At 40.4% G+C, this 26,597-nt stretch overlaps 3 protein-coding genes across 3 annotated transcripts; 2 read left to right on the forward strand and 1 right to left on the reverse strand.

Annotated features, from left to right (window-relative positions):
• Nucleotides 1-496: 496 nt before the first annotated feature.
• On the reverse strand, nt 497-4,108 carry LOC121605139 (cytochrome P450 2J6-like). The gene is made up of 9 exons (XM_041934932.1): nt 3,905-4,108; nt 3,624-3,786; nt 2,862-3,011; nt 2,612-2,772; nt 2,265-2,441; nt 1,730-1,871; nt 1,336-1,523; nt 1,115-1,256; nt 497-672 (listed from the first exon to the last, which is right to left on the reverse strand). Exons 1-9 carry the CDS (start codon nt 4,106-4,108, stop codon nt 497-499), a joined length of 1,503 nt encoding a protein of 500 aa, XP_041790866.1.
• Nucleotides 4,109-9,348: 5,240 nt separating this feature from the next.
• On the forward strand, nt 9,349-11,383 carry LOC121605694 (cytochrome b-c1 complex subunit 6, mitochondrial). The gene is made up of 4 exons (XM_041935725.1): nt 9,349-9,477; nt 9,796-9,831; nt 10,316-10,477; nt 11,141-11,383. Exons 1-4 carry the CDS (start codon nt 9,433-9,435, stop codon nt 11,171-11,173), a joined length of 276 nt encoding a protein of 91 aa, XP_041791659.1. The 5' UTR covers nt 9,349-9,432; the 3' UTR covers nt 11,174-11,383.
• A 1,724-nt stretch (nt 11,384-13,107) lies between these two features.
• Nucleotides 13,108-22,300, forward strand: LOC121605683 (vitamin D3 hydroxylase-associated protein). Its single transcript, XM_041935711.1, has 15 exons — nt 13,108-13,803; nt 14,183-14,293; nt 14,730-14,870; nt 15,032-15,165; nt 15,330-15,536; nt 15,645-15,685; nt 16,409-16,533; nt 17,039-17,164; nt 17,301-17,398; nt 19,222-19,321; nt 19,473-19,516; nt 19,618-19,657; nt 19,740-19,848; nt 20,376-20,521; nt 21,393-22,300. Exons 1-15 carry the CDS (start codon nt 13,579-13,581, stop codon nt 21,513-21,515), a joined length of 1,770 nt encoding a protein of 589 aa, XP_041791645.1. The 5' UTR covers nt 13,108-13,578; the 3' UTR covers nt 21,516-22,300.
• Nucleotides 22,301-26,597: the final 4,297 nt, after the last annotated feature.

The raw sequence follows: 26,597 nt of genomic DNA on the forward strand, positions 1-26,597 counted from the left end.
TAAATATTTTTTAAAATAGTGTTGTGTGACCTGCAACAATGAGACAAAAAGTGCTAGCGTTAAATGCTTGCGGCTTAACATTAATCATCAGGCAATGTGTGAAAAACCTACACAAATATAAGAGATTCAACTTCAACTTTTAACTTTATTTTGTCTCCAGAGCGTAATTTGTTTTACAGAAAGGCATAGAAAGGCAAACAAAAAAGATGTTTTAAGGTGAGCACTAGTCCAAGTGACTCATGTTACCTTTGTAAATGAAGAATTGGTTGACAAAATTTCATGACACAACCATGGTTTGGAGCCCACTTGGAAAGGTGACCCGAATATAGAAAACAAAGCTAACTTTTTCAAAGTTAAACAGCCCGAAAGAGATATAAGCAGAGGATACCATGTAATGAGATCTATATTTAAAGCCAAATATCAAATTTGATAGATTCTCTGAACCCTGGAACTGTGGCATGATCATATGCGTGGACTGCAGACAAAAAAGGTACTCTCAGCGCAAGGCTGCACAGATTTCATATTGATGTGGTGCCAGAGTGACGCCAAAGTGGTACTTCATCGTAGGCTTCACCCCAGCAGGCATAGAGAAGGTGAAGCGCTGCATGAAGGAGGTGAAGAAGAGGAAAAGTTCCATCCTGGCCAGGTTCTCCCCGAGACACAGCCGCTTACCTGAGACAGGAAAACAAACGAAAAATTTTTTGGCCCAGAGGTCAGACTAATTCAAGACAACAGTAATGTTGATCTGCTCACTGTTCTGGTAACCATTAGACATTTCGTCCTAATTTTAGGGCAAGAAAAAGAACAGAGTTCACCAAACTCATTAGTTGGACATTGTTGGGGTCTGCTGGTGCCCACTAGTAGGTCAAAAGTAATGATGAACACGTCCCTGACTGACTGACCCTTGTAACTCGTCACTCGTGGTATACAGTGGACATGCTTGATGCAGGAAAACAAGATTCACCAGCCACAGTAGGAGCCTTCACAAATGGTGACTTTGATAATACTACCTCTACCATCGTTATGGGAGGGCTACCCATCTCAGTGCATGCTGGGACAGACTCCAGGCTCCTGTAGAAACTCTACTAAAACAAGTGATGGTGTTGCTCCTCACCAGCAGAGAAAGGGACGAAAGCAGCTGGCTTCACGAACTTGCCCTCCTCGTTCAGAAAGTGTCCCGGGTTGAAGGTAAAGGGCGTCTCCCACTCATTCTTGTCGAACAGCACCGAGGTCAAATTGGGAATTATTATAACTCCCTGTGAATCATAATTGGAATTCAAAAAGACACAACTTGGTAGTTTATGTGACATAAAAAATGGAAATGGAAATGGAAACCTTTGGGATTGTGTAGCCTCCCAGCTGGATGTCCCTGCTGGTGGCATGAGGCAGACTGAGAGGAACTATGTTGGCCATCCTCTGGATCTCGTGGATGACAGCCTCAGTGTAGGGCAGGTTGGCACGGTCATCCATGGACGGTTGTCTGGACTGTCCAATCACACGGTCTACCTCAGCTTGGACCTTTGCTGTGCAACAGGAGCGGAACAGACAAAAGTAGAGACCGTACTTCATCAACAGGCTGCAACAACGCATCTTAAAGAATCATCAGAGATGAAGCACAAAGCAGCGCTGCCACATTAGCAAACAAATAAATTTGTGGTCCTGCTGATTTGCAGCCCACATTTTCTAGAGTTAGAACAACGAGCTTCATCCGCTTAGTCAGTGCACTTACCCTGGATCTCAGGGTACTTTGCCATATAGAGGAAACACCAGCGCAGGGTGGTGGATGTGGTCTCGGAGCCAGCCACAAACAAATCCCAGACACACATAACCAGGTTTTCCTCATCAAAAGTATTGCCAGGCTGCCCCCGAGTCTGAGAATATGTACAAATACATGTGTTAAAATAAATATGCTGCAAATTAATTCCGAACAACTACATGTCAGCAGTAAATTAAAGCCAAGGTCATAATTTTTTATGATGAGTTTCTTTGAAGAGTAAAAAGCTTTTAGTCAATACAGGAGCAGTGATTTTTTAGCCTTGTCAAGTTAAAATGGGTGTATGTAACAGTGTTGGAGGTAAGGCATTGACAGACAGTGCTGTAAGGTAGAGACCACAACAAAAGTGCCGCACATTAAGTCTTTGCACTTTCGCCTCATGCCAAACAAGAGTGGTGCCACAGTGAAATGTCATGTCAGTTAATGCCAGCTGAGTTGAAAGGTCTTTTGCAACACAGTGTAAGCAATATAAAGCTGCATGTAGTATCACCATCTGAATCTCTTTCAGGTAGCAGTCGATGTAGTCTCTTGGGTCTGAGGGATCCCACTTTTGTTTGTGCTCCTTAATCTCTACTCTTATGAAGTCCTTTGTATTGTTCCAGATGCGCTGTACTGTGTGATGTGGCCCTGGCAAATATCTCATCAGCCAAGGGAATGAGTTGTAAAGCTGCAGAGCAGGTTGGAACAAACATTTGTTAATAAGTCATCTCATTGTGACAATCAGTTACAAATTTATATTGAAATCCTGTTTAACAAATCGCCTCCATCTGGAGCTGTGCACAAACAGAGCCACTTTGGAATGACTAACTGTTTCACAATGAGGAAAAAATGCCTCACCTGTGCCCAAACGGAGGCTTCAATCTGGAGACCTAACTGAAACCACTTCATCAGTTTCATGAACCTCTCGTCACTGTACTCAAAGCGATGACCAAAAACCAGGGAGCAGATGATGTTGGAGACAACGTTGTTGATGATGAGGTGTGGATTGAATGGTTTGCCTACATGAATCAACAGAAAATTAGACGTCAGTTGGGTTATGTGCGATTGTGTGTCATTCAAAATGTGTCACTGTGCATTCGCTATTTACCTTCAAAGCTACTGAAGTGTTTTGCACAATGTGTAAATTCTTCCAAGATGATAGGTTCAAGTGACTTCTTGCCAAATCCAAAATATTTGAGTGTTGAAAGTGCAAAACGCCTCTGCTGCTTCCATATGTTGCCATTACTGAAAATCACACCTGAAATACATCAAAAGTAGATGAAAAAGAAGCAGATAGAAATCAGGAAAATAATCTTGTGCACATTAAATATTAAACACTGACGGTCCATGTTCGACAAAATCAATTTATTTAGCTTGAAATACGATTATCATTTTCTCTAGAGAAGAGAACGGCTCTGTTATTTTATCATTACTGGTCAAAAGAATGATTTTTATAACTGCTCAAGCTGCTTTATATAAAACAAATTGTCATTAGCTAATAAAATGTCCTAATTTCTCTACTTAATTCTAGAACAATCACACAGGAGGAGATGTCGCAGCAGACAGGAAGGATTTACAGTTTTGACAAAAGTGTACATTGTGCAGATGGGGGACAACTCTGGATCAAAAACATCTGTTTTTTTTTGTTAGATGTGTATTACTCACAAATATGTTCATCAGTAAGTTTTATTCTATATTTCTAACATTCGGGACAAACAATGTGCCAGTGTATGTGCCGTAAAGTTATAACATGCTCATGAAAAGAGTAAAACAGAACCTTTGAACCTATTCTAAAGAATGAACAAACACAAACTACAGCAAAACACACACGTTTTCGATCTGTGTTTATGTGTGTGTTACGTCCTCTCACCTAGTCCGTGGCCAATGTCCTGCAGAATAGGGAGCACTGGGCGCTTAGCCAGACTGTCTCCCTGATTTACTAGAGCCTCTTTCACAACCTCGAACCCGTTTAAAACCACCATCCGTCTCTGGGCCATTCGTAGGCTGTACACATTTCCATATCTTGCTGCTAACTCTCAGTGGATTTGAAAGAGAAGGAAGCACATGATGGTTCATATAACAGGTAACAGACATACCTTTTAGGTGACTTGTTGTATTTTTAAAGGTACATTTTCACATCTGTCGATCTACCTTTGTCATAATCTCATGGGTTCTGCTGTGGTCCACAGAGAATATGTTGCCCACAACAGGAAGTGCCCAGGGTCCTGGAGGGTAGCTGGCCGGCTGACGGTTCTTAATGTAGTCTGCAGTGAGGATGAAAACTACCATGAAGAGCAGCAGACTTTTGACATCCCAGTCCACATGGGCTCCAATGACAGATAAGACTGAATCCATTCTGCAAATGAGGGCTCAAGCCTGACTAACTGAAGCCTGTGTTTAACTGCTTCTCCTGTCAGATCAGAAGCTTTTGTGTTGCCCGGTGCTGGTAATACCGCCCCCGTCCCTCTCTGTGAGGGAGGGTTATCAGCTCATGGCGGCACAGCAAGGCATACTGGTTGTATTGGACTCTGCCCACCTGATACAAAAAAAAGGATATCAAACACTGTTAATCAGTGACCATAATACATATATTCTAACATAGAAGTAAGGAACATAATCTGTTGTACAGTGTGTCTGTGTGTAATTCCCTCTCAAGTTGAAATCACGAAACCAAGTCGTTGTTTTCATTATGGGCTTTTAATCACACAGAGAGCATGATAGTGTGCCGTGAGAACTGGTGGACATACAGAAAGAAATAAGCGAGGTGTCTGCCTGCTAGCTTGGTCCAGAATGATTCCAATCAACAAGTTTCGACCCTCAAAAGTAACACCCCTTCAACTTTGGCAAACTTTGGTTACTATCTCAATTAAGATATGCCCCCCATATCAAAGAAAATACATGAAACAAATGAAATGTTACTTTTAATATCAAACTATTATTAAACTATTGTTAGTAGAAATTTATATATTTATGAAGATTATATTTTTAACCTAATATTTATTAATCTATTATTTATTTATTTGTCCTGACTTCGATGACAGCTACATTGTGTCTTTTTGAAGTAACCATAACTTGTATTTTAGCTCCGTCGTGGTTAAGATAAAAAATCTCTCTCTTTCTCCAGGTTGGACCTCTTTACTTGAGCTACACTTGATTTGATATGGCCAAAAGTATTAGGGCAACCAATCATTATATCCATATTGTTCAACATCTTGCTGTAAAACCATGGCCATTAATACTGCATGCTTACTACATGCTTGTATGTTTACAGCTACCACTCTTCTGGGAAGGCTTTCTGCAAGCCTTTGGAACCTGGATGCAGGGATTTTCTCCAGTATAGCCACAAGATCATTAATGAGGTCAGGCCTCTGTGCAAGACTAAAGTTCTTTCACACCAGACTGGGGAAAAAGCATTTTAAATATAGACCTCATTGTCATGTTGAAGAAAGAAAGCACCTCAACCAAACTGCTGCCACAAAGTTGGATGCAAGTATTTTGTAGCATTATCCTTAATCCTAATGAAGAAGACTAGTCCAAATCATGACAAAGATCAAAACAAAACTACACTAAAGTAGGCCTGTATATAGACAGCAGTGGCGTCCATATACTTCAGAGTTGACCGACAGTTTTTCAATGCAGGCTGTTGTAATATTAACTTTGAACACATGATGGTGGTATAGAGTTTCATAATTTTGGCCGATGGGAAATACACAAACCAAAATGTCATCCGACAGACGATTCTAACTTTAAAATAAAACACATTTCTTTTGTGATTTAAAAAACTGCGACTTTAATGTGGAAGGACTCCCACTGAGTGAGTAGAGGGGTAAACCTCAGGGTATGTGTCGTTATATCTAATGTTATCAAATAAACTTAGTGCTTGACTTGAATAGATTAAACATGCCATAAAAGTTAATGATTAAACACTATTGCATAAGCAAATAAGGTGTGTGTTACAGTTGCATTTGTGGACCATAATTTTAACATACGTAAAGGTTGAGATAGATAGATCAAGTTATAATTGCTGTGGTTGTGTTTGCAGGATAAACCAGGCCCGTGTGTACCTGCAGGCCTACAGGGTGGGCTACAAAATCCAGTGTCCAGCGAAGAAAGGCAGATGAATGATGCAGTAGACATCCTCCTCGTCATGAGGAAACATCACCCAACAGACAACACGCTGGGCAGCATCACGAGGCAGCACATGACAACTGAAATGAGACGAGCTGTAAGCTGTTAAATTAAATGTAGCTGAGTTAGTGAGACGGTGTTATAGCTTCTCTCAGGGCAGTTTCACCATTAAATGTGTATCATAAAGGCTGTTTATTTTATCTGTGACATACGTTGACAATTATCTTTACACAGCAAAAATCCTTAGTATGTGAAATGTACAATGTTTCATTGTTTGTCATGTTTGTGTATGGCAGCTGAAATTATTAAATGCTACTTTTTTTTTACAAACGGTCTCATTGTGGACATTTTTTACAGTCTTTTACCTCTTGTCAATGATTGTCTGATGATAATAATAGTTGGCCGTGTAAAGATCCTACTGAACGAGTTCACTTCAAGGAATATTCCCATTAAAAATAAACTGTCACACAAACACGCTTACATGTTTTTTAGGTTGATGTATTATATTTTGAACTGAGAGATTTAACTCTCTGACAAAGCTTTTGTAATTATCTCACTACACAACTCACAGTAGCTGTTTTTTGTCTACTTTTGTTTATAAGCTACAGCTTGCTCTGACATAACAGAAGTGCATTGCATGACTGCATATCATACTCTTGTCGATGTATCGTTCTGATATCAGCCTCCTTTTTCATGGTTATATATTATTAATAAAATTGAAATCTAGGCAAAAATAGAATAGACAGAGAATGAAAATAAAATAAGGATAAAGCATCAAATCACAACATAAAATAATAAAATATAGGTAAAAATAGATTACGTAGGATGCACAAAATCAAGTAAAATGCAACATTTTAAAAGATGTGCAGCAGTGCATAAGCACAAGGCAAAGCACAAAAGTTTCAGATAGCTAGTTAGTTACAGGCTAAAGTGAAGAGATAAGCCTTCTTTTGAAAATATTCATTGAGCTGCTTCCTTGATATCTGTAGGTAGTGTGTTCCAGAGCTTTGGGGCATAATGGACAAAGGCTGCATCCCCAGTTTTCTCCCATTAAGCAGCCTTGCACCAAATGGAAGACAGTCACAGGAGCTGTTTGTAAGAATTAAAACATTTAAAAAATTAACTAAAACTGTCAACAGAATGTAGAAAAATAACAGTTTTTACATTATGTCAAAGACTTTGATTGTGCTGCAGAGATATCTACTGAAGTTAGCATGCTAACCAGCTAACCTCAGCACCTCCTGTCACTTTAATGCTGCTTTGCACCTGTGGCACCCAGTCTGACCTCAGTCCAACATGAGTGGATGAAGAAGTTCCACTTCCACGAGAGCTCTGACCAGACTCTGACTGCAGGGACGATGAAGACAGAGAACAGCTCTGTATTACTGGTCAAAAGAATGATTTTTATAACTGCTCAAGTTGCTTTATATAAAGCAAATTGTCATTAGCTAATAAAATGTCCTAATTTCTCTACTTAATTCTAGAACAATCACACAGGAGGAGATGTCGCAGCAGACAGGAAGGATTTACAGATTTGACAAAAGTGTACATTGTTCAGATGGGGGACAACTCTGGATCAAAAACATGTGTTTTTTTTGTTAGATGTGTATTACTCACAAATATGTTCATCAGTAAGTTTTATTCTATATTTCAAACATTCAAGACAAACAATATGCCAGTGTATGTGCCGTAAAGATATAACATGCTCATGAAAAGAGTAAAACAGAACCTTTGAACCTATTCTAAAGAATGAACAAACACAAACTACAGCAAAACACACACGTTTTCCATCTGTGTTTATGTGTGTGTTACGTCCTCTCACCTAGTCCGTGGCCATCCCCACATGGGATCCAATGACAGCTAACTGAAGCCTGTGTTTAACTGCTTCTCCTGTCAGATCAGAAGCTTTTGTGTTGCCCGGTGCCGGTAATACCGCCCCCGTCCCTCTCTGTGAGGGAGGGTTATCAGCTCATGGCGGCACAGCAAGGCACACTAGTTGTATTGGACTCTGCCCACCTGATGCAAAAAAAAAAAAAAAAAAAAAAAAAAAAAAAAGATGACAAACACTGTTAATCAGTGACCATAGCACATATATTCTAATTTAGTAGTCAGGAACATAATCTGTTGTACAGTGTGAATATAGTAAAGTGCAATTTTATCAGGTATAAGAGAACTAGACAGCCAAATGACTCGACAACAAAACTTTGTGTTCATTGTGTCTTTTTTTTCCCAAATCCCAAATAACTAGCTATGGTAAACCAACACTGATTGCCTGGAAATGTGGTCTTTGTTTTTTTCTATGTCTGTTATGAGAATTAAATGGTGATTTATGCTTTGCAAAGGATTCTTATCATATCTTTGACAATATCCTCTTAATCCATGAGAACAGAATGTAGGACTTTTTAACTTATTTTAATTGCAAATCATTCTGCCTCATATGATCATATAAAGAGATGTTTTAGCAGCCTCCAAGATCCTCAGTCGTCCCTGTCTTTTTGAATTAATCATAACTTGTATTTAAGCTCGGCCTTGGTCAAGATAAAAATCTCACTTCAGCTGGATTTGATGCGGCCAAAAGTATTAGGGTAACCAATCATTATATATTGTTAAACATCTTGCTATAAAACCACGGCCGTTAATACTGCATGCTTACTTCGTGCTTGTATGATTACAGTTCTTTCACACCAGACAATACGAAAAATCACTTTAATTATGGACCTCATTGTCATGTTGAAGCAAGAAAGCACCTTAACAAAACTGCTGCCACAAAGTTGGAAGCAACTATATTGGATTTTTTAGCATAATTCTTAATCCTAATGAAGAAGACTAGTCCAAATCATGACAAAGATCAGAACAAAACTACACTAAAGTAGGCCTCTATATAGACAGTACTTACATGTACGTAAGAGTTTAAATACAGTTTTTCAATGCAAGCTGCTGTAATATTAACTTTGAACACATGATGGTAGTATAGCCTTTCATAATTTTGGCCGATGGGAAATACACAAACCAAAATGTCATCTGACAGACGATTGTAACTTCAGAATAAAACACATTTCTCGTGTGATTAAAAGAAACGCGACTTTAATGTGGAAGGACGCCCAAGTGAGCAGAGGGGTAAACCTCAGGGTATGTGGCGTTATATCTAATGTTCTCAAATAAAGCTTTGATTATTCTGAAGCCGTTTGTGGCTCTGGACAACTTTTTGAGATCGTGTCCAGTGCCTAACTGATATGGACCTATGAGTACGAAATAAAGTTGAATTGAATTGAGTCAGTTTGGTGGCTGCATGCCTGGCTCAAAGAAATATGTGACAAATCATATTTTCATTACCGATTTCAGTGATAATGCCTTGTCTCTTTCAAGTTTGACCCAACAATATAGCTAAGTTGGTGTATAGGGAGGTTTATTATGAAAGTCTCACGACCGGAAACTGTTTAGTTTGTTGCCACTACATTTTCAGCTTTCCGCCGCGCGAGTGTGACCTGTTTGTGTCCTCCAACAGTCGAGGTTTGACAAGCCGGTCGTCTAAGGACACGAACAGCAAAATCATGGTTTTCGAGGAGAAGATGATCATGAACGGAGAGCCCGAGGATGTAAGTAGCTTTTACAGATATAAGACAACTCTGCTATGCCAGTTACATTTGCTTATGTTAGACAGCAAGCTAACCGAACACGGCTAATAAAAGCTAAGTTGTCACCTAGCTTGCGATAGCATTAGCCCACGTTAACATTCCCAGCGTCGTTCAGAAATAGGTTGAAGCTCATTAATGCAGCGGAATACAATTGTATGGTCGTTCGTCGCTGGTTCAGTTGGCTTGCTGATATAGTTGAAGGTGTAATTTATACAAAAACGATAGCTCATCATATGAAGTGAATGATGTAATTGATTCGGTTGTATGTGTATGTTATAGGAGGAGGAGGAAGAAGAGGAAGAGGAAGACATGGTGGTATGTCCATTGGAGATTCACATCAGAATCAATATGTTTATTGTCCCTCTTGTATTGCATCCGTTCCATGTTTAACGAACCTGAAAGCCTTTTGATTTGATTTTACTTTTAACACGAATACATGAAATTGGCAAAGCAGGGAAAGAAAAGCAATTTTTAATCGACAAATATGAGAAACAGGATGAGATAACAAAAAGGAGTACTAGCTATGGATCAATAATCGAAAACTTGCCATTGTAACACACTTTGCACTCCCTGAGTCTAAGCCCCATACAGTTCTGATGTATTAACTCTTGCAGAATATAAGGTTGTAGGTTTCTGTTAATGTGTTTCTTTATCTTTGTAGATAAAGGGAGGTGTCCCCACTGAATCTCTCTATACACTCATACACTTGGTTACCAGTTTTAGATCATCTGCTGAATGTGTGTCTCTTGAAGGACACTCATCCAGGTACATATTCTGAATGCTGCACATTCTGTTAAAGGATCCTCTTGAAGCGATGCGACAGAAGTGTGAAGAGGCGGAGCACTGCGTTCACACTCGAGAGCGTCTGGAGCAGTGTGAGACCAGAGTTGGCTCTCGGTCTTCGACGACAGAGGATTGTACTGAGGAGCTGTTTGACTTCCTGCATGCTCGGGACCACTGTGTGAGTGTTACAGATTAGAAGATTAAAAATACACCCCAAAGTAGCCAAGGTTGATGAGGAGGTGGGACTGGTTCATGCTAAGATCTTTGTCAGCCACCTAAGCATGTTGTTACTGAAAGGTGTCATTTTGAAATATAATCTGATTCATATTCTTTTGTCAAGATGACATCAGTTGATAAACATGGCTTGCACATAATACACGTTTGGCCCATGAGGCAAAGTTGCATGTATTACTGTAATACCTCCTCTGCAACAGTTTTCCACAGTTCTCATCAAGGAATTAATGAATGCAATTACAAAAGGTTTTATGTTATTGAAATACAAGGTACTTCATCCATTTCCACATCCCTTCTATTTGTCACTCAGTCATTACAGTACAGAAAAGGACTGTGCTGTAAGATTGCCAAATAGATACTTGAAAATAACGTTGGTTTTGTCTGTCATTCACATGTGAACAGTGTAGTAGTTCACTTATATTGGGGGGGCACATTAGTGTAACATGAAAAAAACGTATGTGACGGAATTGTTTGTGACCTTGTTTGTTTCAAGCAGTAACTTAAGTGACATTAATAAATGCACTGATTTTAAGCTTTTTAGTTTAGCCAAGCTTGCACTGTATGTGGTAAGTTTGCATTAATGAGTTTCGTCTTGCGTTCTCTCCAGGTGGCACACAAACTGTTCCATTCAGTCAAATGAAGTGTTCCCTGATCGTTGCACCACTGGCTGATGACATTCTTCAACTGTTGTACTATGAGGAGAGCATGGTTTTAAATACATCCATATGTGGATCTGCTGTATAATGTAACTTAAATGTATACTATATTGTATCTGCTCATGTCAAGAAAACAGAAGTATTTAACAAGGTACTCTTGAGTCGACATTTCATTAAAGTGGGTGGCTTGAAAACCTTAACTGTGTCACAAGTTTATTTTGTCACTATAAATTTGATAAAAGCAGCACCCCCCAAGGTTGGCACAGATTGTATTTTAACGACAGACCTTCACGGATACCAGGATAGAATGTTTTGTATCAAAGAATATATTATTATAATATTATTATATATTCACTGTTCTTGGTGTATATGTTCTGGTGTTTATAAAACTGGGTGTGACACTGCATATTAGCCATATTTTAAATTTCCCCTCATGTAGGCAATACAGGCTAATCCAATAAATGGTCCTCACCAAAGAATTTTGCCCAATGTGCAAGTTAGGGTCCTCACAGCTGGCCTTACATACAAGGCAGCATCTCTAAAGTACAAAGAGAGGCTTCACAATCTGACAGAATGGGGAACAAAGGACAAAAGTGTTACTATCTGTTGGCAAACATTTCTATTACTTTAACCATTACTTAGCCTGGCATTACATGAGCTCCAGCAGCATCTGAAATGCCACAGTGGCAATGAAAGTGAATACCAGCTGCTTAATGTGGCCTGTAAAACTACTCAACCCTGCCTTTCTTTTAAATGGATTTATGGAAATGAGAAATTGTGTGACTTTTTAAAGTTAAATGAACTTTTCGTTAATATAAAACGGCTCAGTTGAACCATTACTGTCGCCCTCTCCATGTCTGTCAAGATTGGGATTTGAATGTACGGGATATCTTGCGGTGCCCCGCCCTGGGCCATCCCACCCATAGACCAACATACATTTGTGTTTATATGTCTATGGTCCCACCATCTTTACCACCACAGACATATAAACGTAGACGCCTCATCAAATTGGCCGTAAACTAATGCAAGGAAATGGACCGAACTTTATATAGTGCTTTTCTACAAAGTGATTTAAGTTAATACATTTTATCTACCCATTCACATGCTCTAATATATTTGGGAGACAAATATGCATCAAAACACGCACACACACATATATACTGTATGTATGTATAAACATATATACATATATACATCTACTGTATATAGGGGGCAATGATGAACATATATACATATATCTATCTGTACGGGGGCACTGATGAACATCTATACAATTACTGTGTGTGTGTGTGTGTGTGTGTGTGTGTGTGTGTTTGTAAGCTAAAAAACTTGGAAAAGAATGGTCTTGCACAGCTTTTTCCGTGTTTTGACACTCTGCAACTGAAGAGTGTTCAGTTTGGCAATGTGGGGCAGCCTCAGTTTGTGGAAGACAGACACAACTAGTGACAACAGCACAAAATGGTGGTTGTCAATCCCAAACTGTGTATCTTGAATGTGCCCCCCCAGAAAAAAAACACATCCTCAGAGCCAATCTCAACCGGGACAAACTGACAGATCAAGGCCACTTTGACAGCTTGCCCTGACATTGACCAGCGAATAAACCACTCAGCCGATCTGACCACCTTCGCTGTGCCCACAGAAGGAATCATCAGCCCTCCTTTGGTTTTTATTGTGAGCAAGTGGTAGCTCTGATCAAATGATTTGGGTAACACATCAGTCACCAAGCTGCAAAGGGAACAAACACCAACGCACCGACCGTATGCTTTTGCCACATCCAATATGGCGGCGACGTCGACGTATGATTCAGCGCTCGATGCGACGTCTGTCCTCGTTACCTTTACGTTCACATAAAGATATATACAGGGAAGCCTATGTTCTACACACTGCCATCCGCTGGACCGGAGGGGAATGTAGCAAACAACAAATACGCGGTATATCTCCAGTCAACTTGTCTTTTTGGAAAGGTTAAAATTTACAGGAGAGTATTTTATACGGGAGGACAGCGGGAGAGACGTATAAACACGGGAGCATCCCGAGAAAAATGGGAGGGTGTGGCCTTCAAACTTGTAAGGTTTAATGGCTATGCTAAATCATGCTATCCTCGAAGGAAAGGTCTCTGCTGTTTTCTAATGGCTTCTAGAATCTCCACAGACGTCTCTGCTATCCGCCTTCTCCAGCGGCAGTTTGAGCAAGTTAGTTAGTCGTGTTAAATAGGTCCATCATTAATATGTAACCAGACATCTTAACCGCACCCACTTGGTGACTCAAATGCTGTGACAAGCACAATAACTAGTCGCAGGCCACACGGTTTTACGAGTTTGCTTGTGCGTGCCTGAGTTAGCCGACGTTCATCCTCGTGCTAAGAGCGAAAGGGACCAGGGGGCGAACCATGGAGAAAGTAAAACAGTGTCTACAGGGAGTGGAGCTTGACAGCCGGGCAGCTGCCCTACTAACAGGTGCTGCATGCGTCGCAGGAGGTCTGTTGGTGTTGGTGCGGAAGGTCAACAGCCATCAAGAGGCGAAGGACAAGATCCGGAGAGCAAGAGACCAGAGAGATGAGAGCCTGCAGCGGGCTGAGCAGGCTGTGCGCCACTACAAGAAATCGAGAGCTGAGGTTTGAGAGGAGGGCTGGGAGGGAAAATTTCAGCACATTTTCTTACCTGCCAGACTAACAGCTGTGAAAGTTAGAAGTGTGAAAGAGATACATTGAAAAGTGCATAGTTTCGATCAGGGGTGGGGAACCTCTGGCCCTGAGCCACTAGGCAGTGCATAAATACAAAAAAATTAGCCTGCTGTTGGTTTGCAGCTCAATGATTTCATGCTGTAGGTTGGCAGGAACATGAACATGAACATGTTTGCCATGTTTCCACATGGCAAACATGTTCAGTTGTTTGCTTTTCATGTTCTGAAACCTGTCTCCAAATGCCTGAAAGAGTATTCACTTAGCTGTGTGTGTGTGTGTGTGTGTGTGTGTGTGTGTCTCTGTCTTATAGAATCCGACAGACTCTGCCCTCATTTTGAAGCTGTCCCTGTCTGAGCTGACAAAGCAACTGCAGGAAGGCTCACTGAGCCCCGAGGAAGTGTTTTACTCTTACATGGAAAAGGTTCAGTACCCAACATAACCCAACATAACACAAGTCACATGTTCCATCCCAACACAGAAAAACAGCCGTGGAAATAGAAAATCAATTTCAACCTGATGTATCTCTTTTTGATTTTATGTTGTGGCCTTTTTGGCCATGCCTAGAGATTTCAGTTTTCCAATTTGAAGTTGTCATAAAATCCTAAACGAATCATTATCTTAACAGGAATGTAATCTAGTGGATTCTTCTTCTTCTTTTGTGTGCTGTAACACACCCTTCAAGTCTTCAAGTTCACGCATTTAGTCTCATAGCAAGAAAAAAATTGCACACACCATAAAATGGCGCTAAACACAGTCATTTGTTGGAGGCTTTTGGCCCATAGTAACTTTAATGTACTCTCACCAAATAAATGATCTTCGTGCTGGTACATTTCTTACTAAACTCTCTCCTCCAACAGACTCTGGATGTTAACAAAAAGCTCAACTGCTGCACTGGGATCTTGTTGGAGAGTTTTGACGAGCTGAAAACTGTTGCCTCCAAGAAGGAAGGTCTCTTGTATGGAGTTCCAGTTAGCATCAAAGAAAACATTGAGTACAAGGTGTTGTGTAGTTAGCATTACCTGCAACATAACAGGATGGCAATTACACTGACTGTTTCTAGATATATGTGTGCAGTCTTAATATACCTCAGGTTTCCTGATGTCTTCCATTTGCTCTTGTTTAACACTGCTCTCGTTCCCTGTTTTCTTTTTAACACAAGAATCATGACAGTTCTTGCGGTGTCCTCATTAATTTGGAACAGCCGTGCCAGAAGGACAGCGTGCTTGTGGAAGTTTTGAAGAGACAAGGAGCTATTCCCTTCGTGAAAACTAACTTGCCCCAAGGCCTACTAAAGTAAATAGTTTCTCAGTCAAATTATCACAGTAAACCTGCTGTCACACGATGAACTCATGCAATTATAAATGTCTGACACAAAGGGTAAAATGTGATTTTTACACATGCAAAGGTCATGATGCTCTTTACTTATCTGTGTTTTTCTCTTGTCGCCTCATCTCCAGTTATGACTGTGGTAACCCCATCTATGGTCAGACCGTGAACCCCCACAACCCCCAGAAGACCTCCGGAGGTTCCTCGGGTGGGGAGGGGGCTCTCATCGGTGGAGGAGGCTCCGTGCTTGGTTTAGGCACTGATATAGGGGGTAGTATCCGCATTCCTTCCTCATTTTGTGGAATCTGTGGCTTTAAGCCAACATCAGGTCGGCTCAGGTGAGTGTCTCTGATTCTGTCAGTTTTATGGATATGATTGTACAAGGTGTTACACTTTGCACCACATTTTGGTTTGTTCAGATGTTGATTTCTTTGTGTTTTGACTAGTTCACGGGGTGTAAGACCGATTGTTCGAGGGCAGAAAACAGGCAAGTCACGGTTGTATCCCTATTGCCAGCATACAGGACTATAACCCTGAGTTCAAAGAAGTTGGGTAAAAAGTAAATCAAAACAGAATGCAATCAATAGCAAACAAACTGTTTGTTGACAGCAGTTTCACAAAGTGTTCCTGAGCTCATGTAGTGATATCCTCTATGCCGGGGTTGCAGAACCTTTTTCCTATTGAGGCCCATTTCAGTTTTTATAACATCCTTTGAAGGCCATGTACATATACATGGCTGATTTTCTTTTTTTTCTGTATATTTTTTTAATGACTCTTTTGATCTGCCTATGTCTATCTTTTATTGTTTGCTACATGTAACAATTTCCCTGACGTGGGATTAATTAAGTTTTGGTGAGGCATCTGAAATCAGATGGTCGTGATGATGATGATGATGATGATGATGATGCTACTACTCACGGCTAGTTTTCCAGGTTTGGGTCAGTCAGTCTTGAGCAGAACCGGGTCTTTGCAAGAGTCTGCTTTGAAAAGAGCTGCTCGCAGTAGCAGGCTGTTGCTTTGTAGCTCAGTGATTTGTCTCGTAGGTTGCACATCAGCATTTGACGCTTGATACAGCATCAGAAAGTGTTGCTGTATCAAGTGTCAAAAAGGATTAGCAAATTATACAGCATCCCAACCTTTTTGAAATCAGGGTTGTATATGTGTTAGAGAAAATGTATTTACTTTTTCTTATGTTTTCTTATTAAATTAGTGCTGTCATCTTCTGGACCTATGGCAAGGGATGTGGACACCTTGGCTCTGTGTATGCAGGCTCTGCTCAGTGACCACATGTTTTCCTTGGACCCCACTGTTCCACCCATACCTTTTAATGTACAGGTGTGTCCACTGTGAAATGTGTGTGTGTCGGGGTGTCTGTGCTGGGACCAGTAACTTCATGGAGTCTCTCCTGGTTGCCTGGCAGTGATATAATCTGGTTTGTCAAGATTTAATATATAAACTAGTGATCGTTAGAGGTGCTTGTGGATGGACTTAGTTACTCTTGGATGGAGCCAGCCAAAAGTCCTGATCTGGCCATCTGCCAGTGAGCAGAGAACTGAATTTGTGGACACACTGACCATAACAAGGATGATTTAACAAGAATGTGAGCATATTTAACGCAAGCATGTTTAAACCTACAGTTCATTGTCAGCAGAGTTAACCCATTCGAACATAGTGCCTTAATTAGTTAAATAAAGTTAAATAAATTCTATCCTTGAGATGCGCCTCAATGTCCTATCTGCGTATATTTATCAGTTTTTCACCAAAAGTTGATCTATTTCTTTGTGTTTCCACTCAAATATTTGCCTACATATCTGACAGTATGAAAATGTCTTGTCCTCAGGTATACCAGAGCTCCAAACCTCTGAGGATCGGTTACCTAGAGAATGATGGCTACACAGGACCGTCTCCAAGCATGGTCCGAGGCATCAGAGAGGTCAAAGCTCTCTTAGAGCAAGCAGGGCACACTGTAAGACCACAGTACTCAGAGACACACACACACACACACACACTATACAATCTACGGCCACATAAAATATGGGATATGAGCCTTATGTTTTTAATGTAGTTACTTACTTACCTCTCTGTCATTTGTTGGTGCTCAGTTGGTGCCCTACAGTCCCCTGAAGATCAGTCACGTAACCACCGAACTGATGGTAAAGGGTGTGTTAGGAGACGGAGCTACCAGCCTGCTTCAAAAACTGTGAGTTGAAGTTCCCTTTAAGATGCCAGTTATTTAATCAGCGTCGTCATCGTTAATAACCAAATTAATTTGATCAGCATATTCAGGGCCAAGAACCGAGTGAAAGACACTATTGAAGGAATAACTTTATTTTTTAGAACTCAAATACATTTTTCAGGGGTAAGGTTGTTGCTGCTGTGGAGCTGCTAGCACCAAACAAGTGTATGTTTTTCTGCACTAATTCATAGAGGTGAGGGAACCTGATGTGGAAATTCAGTGATAGCAGGGTGTCTGTGTGATTTGGCCTTCATGGTGGGGACATTACCAAGAACCTCTCAGAACTGAACCTCAAGCTGCAGCAGCTTCTCAGCTCTCTGCTTTCAAATGTGAAATCATTTGAAGTGAAGTTAAAGCTGTGGCAAGGGCAGCTGGAATGAGGAAACACTGCATTTCCCTACTCCGTAGGAACAAAAGTCTGCTGTGACATCTGAATATGCCATTGAGTGAAAACTCCTTCAGGCATTTGGTGAGCACTTTCAGGACATGAATGCAAACAAAAGGAACTGAACATATTTGCTATGTGGAACCAGCTGATGCTCAAGACAACCTACAACACGAACCCATTGAGCTGCAAAGCAACAACCTGCTACTGTGAGCAGCTATTTTCAAAACTGAGTGAGGCTACATATTAAGCTTCTCATGTGCTGCCCAATCACCAGTGCCCCCCTCCCCTTGATAGGAAAAAGGTTCCCCACCTCTGTCTTATAGCCTTCTCCTGCTTTGTGGGCATCAGTTTCTTCAGTCTTTTAATCTTTACAGTGCTATGCATCTGCTTAGAGGAAGCCATGGCTGGGACAAGATTTGAGGAGTCAAAGCATTTATAAAGCTTTCAAATTTACATCACCTGGCCTTTCCTAGTGATGATTGTGATCAAGCCACAGCCATATCAGGCTAATCAAGGTCAGAGACTTTGGTAAAAGTTATCTGAGAGCTCAAATCTCTTGTATGGTGCTCTTTTTTTCACTCTAAAATTGTACAAACCAAAAGTAATCCATTAATATTGGTTAAATGTTAAAAAGAATGTCTAATCTACAACTTCATGCCTTTTGGAGAGTAGATAATCATCTATGTTATTCACACCTATTAGATATTTTTACCTGGAGTGACCAAACTTATGCATGCCACTGTATCACACATTGTCAGGCACATCAGCTGAAACTACTTGCCTGAAGGAGTTTTCTGGAAGTTCATTTTTGTCCCCATTTACAGGTGCTTTACTTCTACAGACCAAGCCATATGAGTTGATGCATTTCAGTAGATTTTTGTTGTTGGACAAAATTTAGTCCATCTAAATGTCTGTATATTTAAGCACTTTTTAGTATATATTTTCCAGTATAACATTAAGATGGTCAATTTGAGGACTTATCAAGAGTCGGGTAAAAGTCCTTTGAAAATCTGCAGGGATGTCTAGCGGCGGTTGTAATAACTTTGTTGATCGCCTAATTTTTCATCCAGTACCATCATCAGGTTAAATTTTTCATTTGTCCTTTACTTCAGTTCATGACTAAATACCCACAAAACTAACTAAGTTTGTCTCGAGTGCCAATTTGCAAATGTTACATTGCTAACATGCTAAACTAACATCTGGAACAGCATGTTAGCATTGTCATTGTGCGCATGTTAGCATGAGCTATAGTCTTAGGTTATGGTTGTTTTTTTTTTTTTAAAGACCATGTTGTGAAACTTTATTATACATGTCAAACTATTACAATAAACCATATTATAATCCCTTTGAGTAAATGGTTATGTTGTGGGCCAATGAGCTCTTATTGTTTCTGTTTTAGGAAGGGGGGCCCCGTGGACCCCTGTCTCAAAACACAGGTTTTCCCTTACTATTTTCCGAACTGGTTGAAGAGAACTCTCTCATTCCTCCTCAAGCCCCTGGTGAGTCCTCGCCCTCTCTGACACATGTAAATACTGTCTAATGGAATTCTTCCTCAGGGACGGTGAATGTGATGCATGTCCGAAAATCACCTTGATAAAACAGTAATGTTATGCTTAAAGTGTGTCTTATGTCATGCTTGTCTTTTTACAGTCTCCTCGTATCCCAAGCATCCTCAGTGCTACCTGTGGAGTTGGGTGAGAAAGTAATTTTGAAGTTGACGACTTTGTTACTCACACATTGTTCTTAATTGACAAAATGCCAAAACATGGTGATTCTTTCCTTGCCTTGTTTTTAGGTCTGTTCCAGATCTGTGGAAGCAGCATGCTGCTGTTGAGGTACTGTTAGCTGTCAAATAACGATGCTTGTGCATGTATGAGTGCATACAGGTGAAACTGACTTCTCTTGTGTTTTCATAAGGACTACGTTCAAGAAACCATAGCAGAGTGGAGAAGATTCAACATAGATGTGCTGCTGTGCCCTATTGTTGGACCAGCCTACAACTTCTTATACTGCGGCAAGCTTAACCGTACGCTACCCTAAACAGTTGTGTGTAATACCTGAAAGAGCATTGTGAACAATTAGAGAGAGGCATGAGATACACCAATCAGCCGCAACATTAGAACCACCTGCCTAATATTGTATAAACCCCCTAATGCTGCCAAAATAGTTGTGACCCATCGAGGCATCAATTTTGTACCAAAGTTTAAAAAAAAAACTATAAACAATGATTGGCTAATTAGGCCTACATTTTTTAAATTGTTATTTTAATGTCCAACCCCAGCATTGTCTGCTTAGAAAAATTCTGGCCCTTGGACACAGTGCATCCTGATGTCACCTCTTCCCCAGGTAAACACCCTTGACAGGTGGCATTGATCGAAATGATCAATGTTATTTACTTCGACTGTCAGTGGTTTTAATGTTGCGGCTGATCGGTGTGTGAAAGTGTCCATCTATATCACAGCACTGTACATTATCACTCATGATTACTGTACAGAAGAGCAGTAATATTACCACCATAAAAAGCCTGTGTAACCTGTATTTTTTTCTTTCCAGACGTTCTCTCGTACACAATGCTTTACAATCTCCTCAACTTTCCTGCCGGGGTTGTTCCTGTTTCCACGGTGACTGCTGAGGATGAGGAGGAACTCAGGCACTATAAGGGCAGTTATCAGGACTTCTTGGACAAGCTCTTCAAAGAGGTAAGAAACCAGGGAGAGGTGACTGATACCAAACCATATAATACTTTGTGAAGCTTTTAATTTTTTCTTCAGTTCCCCCCAGTTAAATTACTGATTTGTGTTACTGTAATTGTTATTTTCAGCTGCAGGAAGCAAAACAAAAATCAGATTCAATCAAATCGAGTGCTGAAATCGCTGTATCAAAGTCATCTACACAAATAGTTGCATTAAGCGATCGTTGACCACAAGGAAATTAGCATTTAGCACTTCAACTTCTCACTTATTATCTTCTCACTCAGACTACTGACTGCTGAACGTACTCCAATCCAGTATACACGTTGTCATTATTTCAAAGAGATAGTTCTAACAATTTGTGCAATGTATGATATTTCTTTAAAGTACTAAGCAGATTAATTTTTTTTGTGTGTCTAAATGTCAGAAAATAGTAAACCAAAATGCCAATCACAGTTTGTTTTATCTCTTTGTGGTGTTTTTGAGTATCTTTGTGGTCTTTTTGTACTCTCTGTGGTCTTTTTGCACTTCTTTGTGATCATTTTGTGTCTGTTGTTTTGCCTCTCTTTGTGGATGTTTGGCTCTGGTCCAGGAACTCCGGTCCAGGAACCTTGGGACTGTACTTAGTGTTCCTGTTCAGTAATCTATCCATGATATTAACCAGCCAGCTACCTATCACCTTCTGACTCTGAGAGGGGTGAGGGCATGCAAACAATGCGCACTCCTTTGTCCTGGCCCCTGTGCTTTAGTCTCTGTGTGTCAGGACATCTTAGTGACTCTTTAAACAGTAGTTCCACAGTTGGTCAGAAGGTGGAGACAGAAGACTGTGGTGGTTCTTATTACCGACTGTTGACTAACTGCATCTTGCGCTTGTGTTCAGGCTGTGGCTGGAGGTGTGGGTCTTCCCGTGGGTGTGCAGTGCGTCGCCCTGCCGTGGCAGGATGAGCTCTGCCTGCGCTTCATGAAGGAGGTTGAACAACTGGTCAAACAGAGCAGAAAGTAAGGCCTGGAGGCCACAGGTGGGGCTGCCAACTTCAGGGGCTGCACATGAAATTCGCCCTGAATATGTCTAGTGAATGTGGAAACACTAACAATGAGAGACTCTGGGTACATTAATGTTGAAGGTGCTCTCTTAATTAGAAATAATCATCATTAATAACTGCATAACATACATCCTTTGTTAACCACACTAAAACAAAATGAAAAGTGAGTTAAGTTCAGGAAATATTGCTTTAGAGAAAGGAAGTTGAGTATTAAAAAACCTTTAATATTTTGAGTTTCACTCTTCTGCTCTATGAGGATGAACTCCTAAACGTTCTGCTCTTTGGCTTTTTAGGGTCATAATAAGGATATAATGAAAGCCACTGGTTGATGAGGTTAACAACTTTTATGTGCTTTTTACAAATGTGTTATTCATTGATTGACAAACCTCAAGGTTTTAACAATGAATTAAATTAGTATTTTATTAGGAACATATTAACTTAAACATTCTTGGTTTTGATAAACATTTTGCTTTAAAATTAAGTCTGAATTACATCAACAGGCACGATCATATGATCTTTATGTTTTTGTCTTTTTAGTTTCCTGTTGTAGGTGCAAAAGGTCCTGCCATTGTTTAATATTTGATGCAATGTAGCATGAGGGGAAGGAGATTGATTTCATGTCACCTTCAGGCAAAGAATCAACGAAAACCACATGCAGAAATTGTTGAAAATTAGGATTTATAATGAATATGGAAAATAATATTGTCTCCTTTATAAGAGCTGACAGCAGGGTGATGTGATGACTGAGACATAATAATAATAATAATAAAGTGATTTCTAATATGAGAAGCCATTGCAGTTATTTGTTTCCACAGTTATTTCCATAGAAATGCTGGAATTAGTTTTCAGTAAGTCACTAATAACTCACCCTGAACAGGTAAAATGTGATCCTCTGTTCCTTCCTCCTGATACATTTTGTGATGTACCATTTTTACAGCTTTTTAAACCTGTACTATAAACCTGGTTTTGTTGTAGAATGTTTAATGAACAGAGTTTATAAAGTGTGGCGCACCTTCAAGGAATCCAGCAGAGGTGAGGGTACAAAAACCTCCTTCTTCATCCTCCACCTCTCCCTCTCCATCACTGTGCCACAGATGAGCGCAGATCATTTTCATTCCTATTGTGAGTGATTGTTGCACTGATGCCATAACAGGAAACAGAAAAGAGATAAAGGAGACTAATGACACATGGCGCCTCCATCTACGAGGCCAGCGCACCGTATCGTCATATTGTGATTACCCCGTGCTATTGTAAATATGTGTTTCTGTTGGGTTTACATAAATTTACATATGTTTTAAAACTCTCCTGGGATGGGAAACCATTAGGGACAATGTCAGTGTTTTCCATTACAATCACCCACGTTTGCACTGCCGTCTCAGTGAATGCAAATAGCCGTGTGCGTGCGGTAGAGGAAGGAGGGCACATTAGGCGAGGAGGAGAGCTGGAATTGAGAGGTTGTTCTTAGCATTATCTGTGGCACATAGAGAGAGAGTGTGTGGCTCTCGCTGTGCCACTCAGTCAGGGAGCATTAAGCTTTAAGAGGCAGTGAAGAGACTCAGGTCTTCAGAGGGAACTTGACATTGTTCATAAATCCCTCAGGATCTGAGACAGACGCAATGACAAATGCACACACACACAGTCACAACATCAGCCTTCAAATTAGCCCCTTAAAAACATTTACCAATTACAATTTGTCAGTCGTGTGTGTTATATTATACATCTCACAATCAATTTACATGTTATTTATATAATGTATCACTTTAAAAACATCACAGATGATCAAAGCATTAGTGATACAATGCAGAAGAATAACAGTTTGCCAAATAAATTCAAAAGAATAATGGTGACTGTCGAAACTCCATTTAATCCCGCCCTAATCTAATTTCATTTACACAGTGCTATCATAAAACACATACACATAGCTTTTGTAAATATGCAATATATATGTAATGTGTCAGGCTGCAATGAAAATATTAGGGCCAACATTCTGGCAAGGGACAGCAGAGGAAAATGAGTCAGGTCCAGCTGACAAAGCATTTACATTTTAATAAATGTAGTTTAAATTCTTCCTGGAATGAATAATGGCAGCAAACCAGCTCCTAATGTGATGCTAAAACGACATCTCTTCTCACCATTAAATGTTTTTTGGATGGTAACACACCAGTGAAAACATGAACCCACAATCCCAATTTGCAGAACTTTTTTTGCCTTTGCGGCACAGGTGTAAAAAATGAAAATGAATGATGGCTGAATTCCATTTAGCTGCCGCAGGTTCAGGGTCCCGGTATTGTGCATGCTGGCTGACCTAGTGACAGCTGTGCTTTTCCTCTTATGACTAAACTGTTTCCTGTTTAAAAAAAAAAGTCCTAATAAGCAAGCAACAGGAAGAAGACATTCAAGACAAGAGGACAGAGCCATGTCTACATATTAGTAAAGACTCACTCATCGGTAATAAAGAAGAAATAGAAGCACTGGATTTGTAAGTATTTGCATGGTAATGTATTTGGGAGTGTGTGAATGGTGCATTCAAGATCAGAAAAACGTTACATTATCTGGAACACATTAAACTGACTGCTGCTATGACAGCTATTGTGACGTTTAAACTGCTGACAAAAGGTCTCCATATTTGTTATAGTCACAACAAGCTCTTCATAATTAATGACGATGCTCAAGGGCACTCAAGTGTTTCAAGTGCCATTAGAGATTTTAACATCAAATCAGCTGCCTCCTAGTAAATACAGCCTTTTGCATCTTTTAGCTATGGGTTGAAGCTGCTTGACTCCAATGGCTTTACAAGGCCCCCAAACGAACTGAAGAAGAGTCAGGCTCTTAACTGATGCCATGTGATTTCAAACCTGATCAATGCAATCAGTGTAGAAGAAAACTTTCTAAACCTCATGACGTAGTGATGGACTTAACATCAGAAACTGCCAAAAAGGGGAGACAGTACAGCGAAAGAGTTTGAGAAGTTGCTGAGGGCGTCTGGCCAAAGCTCAGCCTGTTGTAATCACACGGCAGAACCATCCAACAGCCCTGGCAGGCCAAGGTGCTCGTCTCATGTAACGTCTCATTGGTAAGAGCAGCAAACACCTCATTTACAGGAACCTTAGACTATAAGATCAGGTACTTTAAAAGCCATCCAAACACATTCAGACCCTGCCTGTGTGCCAGCAAATAAAACACCTTGATATCGCCCCAACTAAACTAGGATGATTCTGTCTTAATGTCCCATTTCAGGGACCAAGGAGCCCATAGTCTTTATGGCTCTGCAGAATTGCAGGTAGTAATGTTTGACACAGCAGGGCTCCTGCCTTTCAGATGATCAAAGTGACAAGTTCAGCCTGCAACCAGAGCCACTTACAGGAGACATCAAGAAGCAGCAAGATTGGCAGCTTTTAGGTCTTTGGTCCATTTCATCAGCCATTACTACCAGCGGAGGCGACGTGCTGTGGAGGACTAGTGGGAGGAGGGGAAGGCAGATTAACAGACAGCTGATACAGGTGTATAGGCGGTATCAAACAGCAGCTCTGTCAATACAGCAGACTCCAAATTTCTTCAGAAGGAGCTGGGATCCCTAAAGTATGCCCACCGATTTCACTATGACAGGATTAACTGGGAGCTCCGTATGATTTTCTCAGATTCTGTGACTCAACAATTCAGTGATCCACGTTCTATCGGCTTTAAAGGCCCCTATCCCAAGTTTCAAAAGCTTACCCTTCGGACAAAGGACACTCTTTTTCTCCCATACGGTTCCGCTTTCCCTTTTTTTTTTGCTGCATTCAGTTGTTCATCAACCACCGCGTCCTCGCCAGCTCTCCCATCCTCCCTTCGCAGCACATCTGCTAGGTTTGAGGTTTCCTTTCTTCCCTCCAGCGCCTTGCTTGGCCCAAGGCCCTTATAGCCAAATTGGTTTACATTGGAGAGATAAATGCTCTGCAAATGCGCTTAAACACGTACAGTAAAAAATGCAGACAGTGCGTGTCAGGATTATCACCCAAGTCAGGGGGAGAAAGGAGAGCGTCTCTGTAGCACAAAGCTGGGGAGCCAGAGTGAAGCCTGCAGATATAGTCCGTCTCATCCACTTCTCAGGAGAAAGAGAGGAGGATTTAGCATTTGCATGCTAGTCTGTAATTCCTGGCATTATATAACTTGTCGCCAACAATCAAACTCCTGTGGTATTGTGAAAGTATTGTTTCACATGGGTGAGCAAAGTGTGGAGTTACACTCCTGGGGGAAGGGGGTTTTGGTGGCATCATGGAGACAGCTGGTCCAAGATGCATGGCAGAGACCACCCCATAAGCCCAGTCAAGACCTGTTCTGCCACACATCCTCAGGCCCAGCTGCAGAGGGAGCACCTCAAAATCCCCTCAAAATATTCAGCTTAGAGCATAAATGACTCACCTGAATACAGTGAGTGATATGGAGACAGAGGCTGCTACGGCTAAAGAGAGATCAGGTCTGCTTGATAATAATCGTCATTAAAGATGCTTCTTTATTGCATTATTTATATATTTCATATTTTCACATGTAAATAATGTGAAATATATCTCAAATGTAAAATGTCGGAAGGCCACATGTGCTTTTGAAATTCAGTTTCCCCTTAAAATGTGTTTTACATGTGATGTTCAACGTATATTTTTTTTTCACATGTGATGTCATTTCACTGCACATTTGAAATGTCTGAACATCACATGTGCAGACATTATGTGAATTTATCTCTTTTATTTTGAAAAGTTCAAAAACCACATGTACCGTCTTTTACATTTTCCAAAAAATGTGAAATGCTTTTTTCCATGTGATAAATTCACATGGAAAACAGTTTGCTGTTAAATGTGCTACAAAGTTTCTCTTTTAACGTCAACAAATATCATTAAATGATCATTTACAGTCAACAAATATCATTAAATGGCATGACAAAAACCAACACACACACCCACACACACACATATATATATATATATATTCCTAAAATAGCTGGGCACTGCAGTTTTTAGCTATAGTGCATTTGTTGGAACTATTTTCAGCTGTGGATGAATACACAT

This window comes from Chelmon rostratus, chromosome 4, assembly GCF_017976325.1.
Source record: "Chelmon rostratus isolate fCheRos1 chromosome 4, fCheRos1.pri, whole genome shotgun sequence".
In the NCBI taxonomy this organism is placed as follows: domain Eukaryota; kingdom Metazoa; phylum Chordata; class Actinopteri; order Chaetodontiformes; family Chaetodontidae; genus Chelmon; species Chelmon rostratus.

Coding starts and splice junctions, on each gene's coding strand:
- LOC121605139 (XM_041934932.1), bottom strand. CDS start 4,108: ATGGATTCAGTCTTATCTGTCATTGGAGCCCATGTGGACTGGGATGTC. Junction 2,773..2,861: donor ACACTTCAGTAGCTTTGAAG/GTAAATAGCGAA, acceptor TGATTCATGTAG/GCAAACCATTCAATCCACAC. Junction 1,257..1,335: donor GAGGCTACACAATCCCAAAG/GTTTCCATTTCC, acceptor TATGATTCACAG/GGAGTTATAATAATTCCCAA.
- LOC121605694 (XM_041935725.1), top strand. CDS start 9,433: ATGGTTTTCGAGGAGAAGATGATCATGAACGGAGAGCCCGAGGAT. Junction 9,832..10,315: donor AGGAAGAGGAAGACATGGTG/GTATGTCCATTG, acceptor ATTCTGTTAAAG/GATCCTCTTGAAGCGATGCG. Junction 10,478..11,140: donor TGCATGCTCGGGACCACTGT/GTGAGTGTTACA, acceptor CGTTCTCTCCAG/GTGGCACACAAACTGTTCCA.
- LOC121605683 (XM_041935711.1), top strand. CDS start 13,579: ATGGAGAAAGTAAAACAGTGTCTACAGGGAGTGGAGCTTGACAGCCGG. Junction 19,658..19,739: donor AGCAGCATGCTGCTGTTGAG/GTACTGTTAGCT, acceptor TGTTTTCATAAG/GACTACGTTCAAGAAACCAT. Junction 19,849..20,375: donor ATACTGCGGCAAGCTTAACC/GTACGCTACCCT, acceptor TTTTCTTTCCAG/ACGTTCTCTCGTACACAATG.